At 37.4% G+C, this 9,222-nt stretch overlaps 1 protein-coding gene across 1 annotated transcript; it reads right to left on the bottom strand.

Annotated features, from left to right (window-relative positions):
• Positions 1-837: 837 nt before the first annotated feature.
• On the bottom strand, positions 838-1,626 carry LOC134934279 (gastrula zinc finger protein XlCGF71.1-like). The gene has a single exon (XM_063929747.1). The coding sequence runs from the start codon at positions 1,624-1,626 to the stop codon at positions 838-840; it is 789 nt and encodes a 262-aa protein (XP_063785817.1).
• Positions 1,627-9,222: the final 7,596 nt, after the last annotated feature.

Genomic DNA, 9,222 nt, shown 5'->3' with positions numbered 1-9,222 from the left:
GAACTAGAAAGGGTTCAGAGGTTGAGCAACTAAACGGATCAAGGGTTTAGAGGCACTGGACTATGAGAAAAGGATTACTAGGTTAGATATGTTTATACTCGCAAAGAGGCATCTAAGAGGAGACATTATTCATATTTTCAAGTATATAAAAGGAAAGTACAAGAATCTATCAGGTGAATTGTTTATCAAAAAGGCTTGTTTCAAACCAAACATAGACAATGGTTCTTCACAGTAAGGGCAGTAACCATTTGGAATTCTCTGCCAGAGAAGGTAGTAATGGCGGACTCAGTTAATATGTTTAAAAATGGATTAGATAAATTCCTAGATGAACAAAATATCCAAGGATATAGCATTTAAAGGTAGAGAATGTTAGAAAAAGCATGAATTATAGCTGTTATTTAGACCTATAAACATAACTTAATCTGGGTCATTAAAGTTAACAAGTTATATACTGAGTAGTGTAAGAATTATAATACAGGTTGAACTCGATGGACATTTTGTCTATGACAATTGCATACACTGGTCAAGACTCACAATGTTTGCAGACCATAGTCAGTCTGCATAAGCTGAAGCTTCCTCAGACTGGCCGTAGGATCCAGAAACCCATGTCCATGAAGTCTGCATCCAAAGAAGCAGACCGTAACCCACCCCATTGTAAAAACAGTGGCAGTTGCTGCCCCCTAAATTCTACAGCAAGTCATCCTGCTGTGGTGCCAGCGGGCTGCGAGATACATCACAAGACCCAGTATGCACATACACAGAACATGTTTTGTGCCTGTGCAGGCTCCCAAACATCAGATTTGTCTATAAACCATAGGGTTTATGTACAAAGCTGAATTAGGTCCTCAGAGTATTTATATGCTTCCTAATCTGATGTTTAGCAAGACTTGACTTACATAGAAAACACTTGCTGCATTCAGAACATTTAAATGGTTTCTCTCCTGTGTGACTCCTCTGATGTATAAAAAGTTGTGACTTTTGGGAAAAACATTTGCTGCATTCATAACATGTAAATGGTTTCTCTCCTGTGTGACTCCTCTGATGTATGAGAAGCTGTGACTTTTGGGTAAAACATTTTTTGCATTCAGAACATGTAAATGGTTTCTCTCCTGTGTGACTCCTCTGATGTAGAGCAAGATGTGCCTTGCAGAGAAAACATTGGCTGCATTCAGAACATGTAAATGGTTTCTCTCCTGTGTGACTCCTCTGGTGTATAACAAGTTGTGATTTTCTGGAAAAACATTTGTTGCATTCAGAACATGTAAATGGTTTCTCGCCTGTGTGAATCCTCTGATGTGCGAGAAGCTGTGACTTTTGGGTAAAACATTTTTTGCATTCAAAACATGTAAATGGTTTCTCTCCTGTGTGACTCCTCTGATGTAGAGCAAGATGTGCCTTGCAGAGAAAACATTGGCTGCATTCAGAACATGTAAATGGTTTCTCTCCTGTGTGACTCCTCTGGTGTATAACAAGTTGTGACTTTCTGGAAAAACATTTGTTGCATTCAGAACATGTAAATGGTTTCTCTCCTGTGTGAATCCTCTGATGTATGAGAAGCTGTGATTTACATGTAAAGCTTCTGTCACACTCAGAGCACAGATGTGGTTTGTCTCCTGTGAGACTCATCATGTATTAGATGATAAACAAATTAGCTGCAGAAGGTTTTTGCTAATCAGAATATTAAAATCTCTTTTGTAAATTCTCCAAAGGTATAAGAAGAAATGATGCCTGTAGTTGTCTTGATCAGCGATCAATGTCCATTTCCACAATGTATTGTAATATTCTTAGTGGAAATCATGCACATTTGTCCTGTAAGAAAAAAGTTTATATTAAAAAGCATAATGGTTACTGGGGTAATTCTACTTTTACAGTAATAGGTTTTTTTTGTATTTGGACCATGATATATATTTCTATAGACTAACAAACATGGAACCTGATTCAGCTTCAGTTGCAGTTATGCTAAATTAGCTAAACTGCAACTGCTTGTGATCACATGCTGGGGGCTGCCTAGAACAGGGCAATGATGCTCAGTATGCAAATGGCCGCCAGCAATGCAATCACATATCAGAAATGATTCATACTGAACAGGGCCCATGATCCAGTCATTTACCATTGTCTTTATATTTGTGTATTCTGCCAAATTGCTATATCCTCATTTCCAGTCAGATGACGCACAGAGTAATGTGTAGGAGTCTGCAGTGGAGCTGTCACATTATAAATAGTTTCCAGATATAAAGAATTATATGTATCTTTAAAGAAGCTGCCACATAGATACCCCTTTATATATACTAACCTGATTCACAGAGTAATATAATGAAGAAAAATTGTGGCAGAGATCAGTTTACCTAGGTGCACTCTCCCCTCTTAAATAAATCTATTCTATTATATTCTTATTTTAGTAATTTTGAATTTTTGTTTTATTTTTTTTCTTTTATTATGTTTTTGTTTTATTACAAACATAAACATATTCATAATATCCCATATAGTTGTATAATGGCCTAAACATTAGGCCACACAAAGCAAAATATTTTTTTTTTTTTATAGAAATAGAAAAACGTGAAAAGAAGAATTGTTTATTAGACAGATTTCTGTCTTGTGTGAAAATAAGAATAAAATAAAATTCTTAAAACCAAATTGTGTGCCGCCTATTGTATTTAATATCTTTGATGTCACTCTTATAATGAGTATAAAGATTCTAAGCTCCAATTATTTATATGTCTGCACCTGATAAATATCTGTGTGCTGTTCTAGTACTAAATTTTATCTGAACAATGTGTTCATTCCAGATGTACCGCACTTCAATTGCATGTGGCAATGTGAAAAGAAATGAATATGATAAATAACACTTTCTGTCCAGGTTTCAATGTTGTTACTATGTCTGCTTGTATTTATTTATTTATTTATTTATAGACAGTGTTGTGTTTCAATCTCCCATTGCTCTGTGTATACTGTTGGCAGTAGTAAATTTCAATCACATATTGCTTTACATGCTGTGACTGGCAACAAATGTTGCTGTTATGTGTCAGTATAAATTCTTGGCAGTCTGCCAGTCTTCCTATACTGCACAGAAATAAAATTGTGATTGCTTCCTGCTCTTTTAAACATGAAAATTATATTGAAGTGTCCCCCCTCCAGTGATATAATATAAATGACTGCTTCTTATAGCCAGGATGAGTACTGGGGAATAGAATTTGCAGATCCCCTCATCTCACACTTTTTATATAAATTCAATAATTTTGCAGTTGTATTCTGTATACATCTATGGGGATGAGGGTTATAATCGGCTGTTAATCCCTGCTGAATCACCCCAGCACTCCTGGGTTATTGAAGAGCTGGCTACGCCAGAAAGTAAAATACAGTTAGTATGGAGGTGGGTTTGCTCTCTTATATGTGAAGCCCACCGACTGGCCTACTCCGTATGATTTGTATATTTAACATAACGATACACATTTCTGACAGCCTGGATGTAATCATCTACCACTCCTGCCCTCCTCCTATAATCACATATCACTCTGCATAGCAATCTCGGGTAACACTTCCTCTGTATACATGTATTCTCTCAGGTATAAAGCTATCACATTAATGTATGGTACATTGGTAATTAGATTAGGAGCTTAGAAATATACACATAAACATTAGCGGCGCTCAGCTATACCTATGCACATTTCGCTCTTTGTTAGAGCTTCTTCTATAATCGAGCTGACACCTAGATACCACTATATATATATATATATATATATATATATATATATATATATATTAACCTGCTTCACAGAGTAATATGTAAGATACTATGATGGAGCTGCCAGCTAGATACCACTTTGTATATACTACCCTGATTCACATAGTATTATATAAGATCCTATGATGTAGCTGCCACCTAGATACCCCTTTGTATATACTAACCTGATTCACAGAGTAATATGTAAGATACTATGATGGAGCTGCCACCTAGATACCCCTTTATATATACTATCCTGATGCACAGGGTAATATGTAAGATACTACACATGCAGACAGCAATTCAGACACAGAAAAGCAGAGACAGAACCAGCAAATTGTCCCCTTTAAATGACTATATGTGGAAAGTTAAACAAATTACTGAAAAACTCAGCTAATGTCTGAAAGAGGTTGACCCAGGAATTTCCCTTGTCTATATTGTAGTGTAACAGGGTGTTTCTGAGCAAAAACCCGGATTGGGCACGGGTTAAAAATCCCAGGTCTGACAATGCAAAATCTTGGGTCATATGTCAAAAAGGTGCATGAATTAATAGATAATACAAAATATAGAATATAAAGATAACAGTAATATATCCTTTTACATATAATTAAATGGTTATACTATTTAACCATATTTACATTAAAATGTTTTAATTTTAAATAACAAGAAAATATCTACAAATGTTTTTCATGTATCAGTATATTCTTATGTATAATATATTTAACTTACTCTGGAGAATCTTCCTCTGCCTTTTTCTTACTCTTTCATCCTCCCAGCTCTCCAACCAGCAACTCATCCAGCAGCTCCTCCATCAGCTATCAGTGGCCTGATACAGCCTATTTATAGTCACTCCTCCCAATCTCTCCCCAGTAGTTCCCAGGATAGGCAGAAGGAATTCTTACACGGAGAGGTGACATGTAAATTAGGGTGTCATAACATTAGTATATAGTCATTCAGCACATCAGCTTCTCGTGCCCAGCTCCTTGTCTTGTAAATGAGGTGTAAATATTCCTAATGTCACTGACTACAATGGGAAATGGTAATTACACCCTGGCAGGGTAACACCTTGTATTCTAATTAGATCACAGCAGCCTCTGGCCTCCTGTTATGTCACCAAAGGGAACTTTTGTTTAGGAGTCACCTATTGTCCAGGCAGAGTATCATCAGAGAGACCTGTTCTACATATCAGCAGGAATGTCACAGTGATTCAGTACAAAACTCTTTCATAAAGAAGCAAATAATTATATTTGTACAGACTAATGTTTGTACAGCTATGATATAATTTTGTTTCTCGTGATCTTAAAGACATTCTGATATGAATGAGGATGAAAAGATATGGGAACCTCAAGGTACAGCCTGCAACTGTATACACTGGATCCAACCCAGTAACTGTTTTGTTAAAAATTAGGGTGTGGATATGTCACATGGCACACCTTTGTATATATATATATATATATATATAAAACTCAAAATAACATGATTGCACTCTTAATGTCCTTACTTATCAGGACCAAACATAACAAAGAAAAACAAGCCGCACTCTCCAATGTTATAACATAAAATTTAGAATTATTTTAATTTCACTTCCCTATAAGAGGAGGATCCATTAATTAGGTCACAATATTTCACAAATGACCAGCAAACACATATTTCAGGTTTATGTAACCATACATTAACAACTGGTATAGTTGGCAACAGCCCAGCACTTTTTAGTTCCTTAATTAGAACTTATAGTCCATAGCACTATTTGTTAATGTCCATCTGTAATGACACATATCCTGTGTTGCTGAATCAAAAATTACTTTTATACATTAAAGTCAGTATTCATCAATCAGTATCTTTAGCATAATCACCAAATGGTGTAGGTATCGGTCGACTTTGACTGCCTGTTGCGCCATTCAAGACATTATACCTAAAAGCACAAACAACATACAATATCCCAATAAGAACAGATTTTTTTAAGCCACTGTGTAGGAACTATCCGCTCCCAATTCCACCATGTGTCAATGTCCAGCCTGACCTCTGGCGCGCGTTCCACACCATTGCACATGTCTGCTCTCATCAATCAACTTCCTATAGGGTTTAACTTCCCCTCTGACCAGAACAGGGAAGTGTCACTTGAGTCCAGCTGTAGTTCACTTCCTACTCCAGGAAGCGAGTACAGCTCCCAGACTCCCTAGAGCCGTACAGTGCCCTCCAACTTCCTACTAACTATGCGTGTCACAGTGCATTCCACCAATGTTTGTTGCTTCCTATTAGACCATCTATATCAGTGATGGCTAACCTTGACACTCCAGCTGTTGTTGAACTACATATCCCAGCATGCTCTTCTACAGTTTTGTTATTTGGCCATGCTAAAACTGCTGCAGGGCATGCTGGCATGTGTAGTTCAACAACAGCTGGAGTGTCAAGGTTTGCCATCACTGATCTATATACATAGACATCATTTACATCTAGCAGGCTAATACTAGCCAATGTAACTTAATGTCGCAACTCTGTGACATCAATTATTATATGGGACTTGTAGTAACCTTATTGTTTACTTATAGCACAAAACAATCTTCAAGACTGTTCTCATTTTTAACACCTATAGGTGGGATTTACCAGTGTGTCCCCTCACAGTGGCCTTTACAATGCTTATTCACATATACAAAAAAATAAAAAAATATTTTTTACTTACACTAATACAAAAAGTACAAAGAAAATTTTAGAAAAAATATGTTCTCAATATACACTTCTCCCTAAAGCATACACAATACAAATATTATAAAGATGTTATAAATCCAAACCATTGTCAAAGTTATGATGGATTGATCTTGCCCAATATTTGCGCCACAAGGACGAATACCACGTCTAATAGTTAATTCAAAGGGAAAATATTGACACTTGTATTTCAATTATATACTCCAACAAATTAGTATTTTTTGAATTTGATTATATAAAAGCTAAGTTTTAATTGAAAATAAATATACCATTTTACATATATACACAAAAGAGTGCTCCAAACAAAGGAATTTTCTCTCTCCCAGAGTGCTGTGGGTCACCACACACATCGGATAGTCATGTTGCAGGAACTGCTCTGCTGCTTCCCGCACAGTAACAGTATGGAGAAGAGATGAGGGGCTGAGTGGGAGGTACCAGCGCCAGCCCTACCATTAAACTGGATACGCGGCAGATAAGGTGACACAGTAAGAAGGGTATTGGGCATCCTGGACCATGCCCCCCGCCTACCCAAAAGCCCATGTGAATAGCTGAAAGTGTTCCTTTTCCAGCAGCAGCTCACTCTATATACTTAAAAAAGAGTGGTGAAATCCTTAATGGCGCTTCTCACGAGCCGATTGCTGCCTTCTGAATCCAACAATGGACTTATCCCGAATAGTCCAAAAAGTAAAATAATGGAAATAGTGGTGGTGTGGACCAGATGGCGCTAACGTTCAAGCAGTGATGGTGAATATGAGAGTGCTAGGGAAAATACTTAGCTGGATTGTCTCCAGACGAAGGATCAGGTACAATTTAGGTCCAGCTGCTGATGGAGAGCTCAGCCATATTAAGAAAAAAACAGAAAAAAATATATGTGGCGGTATCGTTTGCAATAGGCAAAATGTAAAAATGTTTTAGCAGGGATTATTTCGTCAGTGAGGACTGGGGATTTTCACTAGGTGATATAAATAGTCAGAAAATAGATAGTCTTTTAAATCCCAACATTCAGAGACAGTATCCTCATATGAACACACCTGACTTACTCAAAGACAGGTGGTGACAGGTCCATAAAGGTATCTTTTTAGAGATGTAATGTGCTCTATATCAATAGGTGGTTTAAGTGAGCGTACCTAACACTCACGTGAAGGACAGTAGATATCCTCATATAGCGGTTTCTTTCTATGACATCATTCCGCAGAGATTGCCGTGATAGTTCAATGTTCAATGATGGAGTACTCGATCATATATGGAATGTGAAACATAGACACACAATATGTAGTATGTTCAAGATACGTAAGATATCCTAGAAGCTATATATAGGCGTACCTAGGTATCTTTCTAGGTTACAAATGCAAACATAAGATTCTTATAAACACACCTGACTTACATAAAGACAAGTGTCTGGATGCCCATAAAGGTATCTTTCAAAAAATATGCGGTTCTCTATCAGTCGCTAGTCAGTATCCAATTTTATAATGGTAGGAGAGGCGTACCTCACACTCACATGTGGAACGGTCGATGTCCTCATATAGCGGTATCTTTAAAGAACCTCGCTCCAAAGGTGTTAAGAAGGTGAAAAAATTTTATTCCAGGTATACAGCATAAAATAACATAAAACCGGCTAAAACTCAGCGCACGAGTCCGGCTCTGAGGGAAGTAAGAACCGTCTTGAAACCATAAGGGGCCAACTTTCGAGTCAGGAGACCCTTTTTCAAAGCATGAGCTCATGCCTTGAAAAAGAGTCTCCTGACTCGAAACGCGTTGGCTCTGAGGAGGCTTCACTGCGGCGGACTTGTCCCCTTTTTTTCTGGACTCTGAAGGAAGGTAGGACCTTGTCATAATTATACAATTATCTTCTTTTTTTTGGAACCCCAAAGTTGGCCCCTTATGGTTTCAAGACGGTTCTTACTTCCCTCAGAGCCGGACTCGTGCGCTGAGTTTTAGCCGGTTTTATGTTATTTTATGCTGTATACCTGGAATAAAATTTTTTCACCTTCTTAACATCTTTGGAGCGAGGTTCTTTAAAGATACCGCTATATGAGGACATCGACCGTTCCACATGTGAGTGTGAGGTACGCCTCTCCTACCATTATAAAATTGGTTACTGACTAGCGACTGATAGAGGACTGCATATTTTTTGAAAGATACCTTTATGGGCATCCAGACACTTGTCTTTATGTAAGTCAGGTGTGTTTATAAGAATCTTATGTTTGCATTTGTAACCTAGAAAGATACCTAGGTACGCCTATTTATAGCTTCTAGGATATCTTACGTATCTTGAACATACTACATATTGTGTGTCTATGTTTCACATTCCATATATGATCGAGTACTCCATCATTGAACATTGAACTATCACGGCAATCTCTGCGGAATGATGTCATAGAAAGAAACCGCTATATGAGGATATCTACTGTCCTTCACGTGAGTGTTAGGTACGCTCACTTAAACCACCTATTGATATAGAGCACATTACATCTCTAAAAAGATACCTTTATGGACCTGTCACCACCTGTCTTTGAGTAAGTCAGGTGTGTTCATATGAGGATACTGTCTCTGAATGTTGGGATTTAAAAGACTATCTATTTTCTGACTATTTATATCACCTAGTGAAAATCCCCAGTCCTCACTGACGAAATAATCCCTGCTAAAACATTTTTACATTTTGCCTATTGCAAACGATACCGCCACATATATTTTTTTCTGTTTTTTTCTTAATATGGCTGAGCTCTCCATCAGCAGCTGGACCTAAACTGTACCTGATCTTTCGTCTGGAGACAACCCAGCTAAGTATTTTCCCT

The sequence above is a fragment of the Pseudophryne corroboree genome, chromosome 6 (assembly GCF_028390025.1).
Source record: "Pseudophryne corroboree isolate aPseCor3 chromosome 6, aPseCor3.hap2, whole genome shotgun sequence".
Lineage (NCBI taxonomy): Eukaryota > Metazoa > Chordata > Amphibia > Anura > Myobatrachidae > Pseudophryne > Pseudophryne corroboree.
This window is presented reverse-complemented; position numbering and strand designations above follow the sequence as displayed.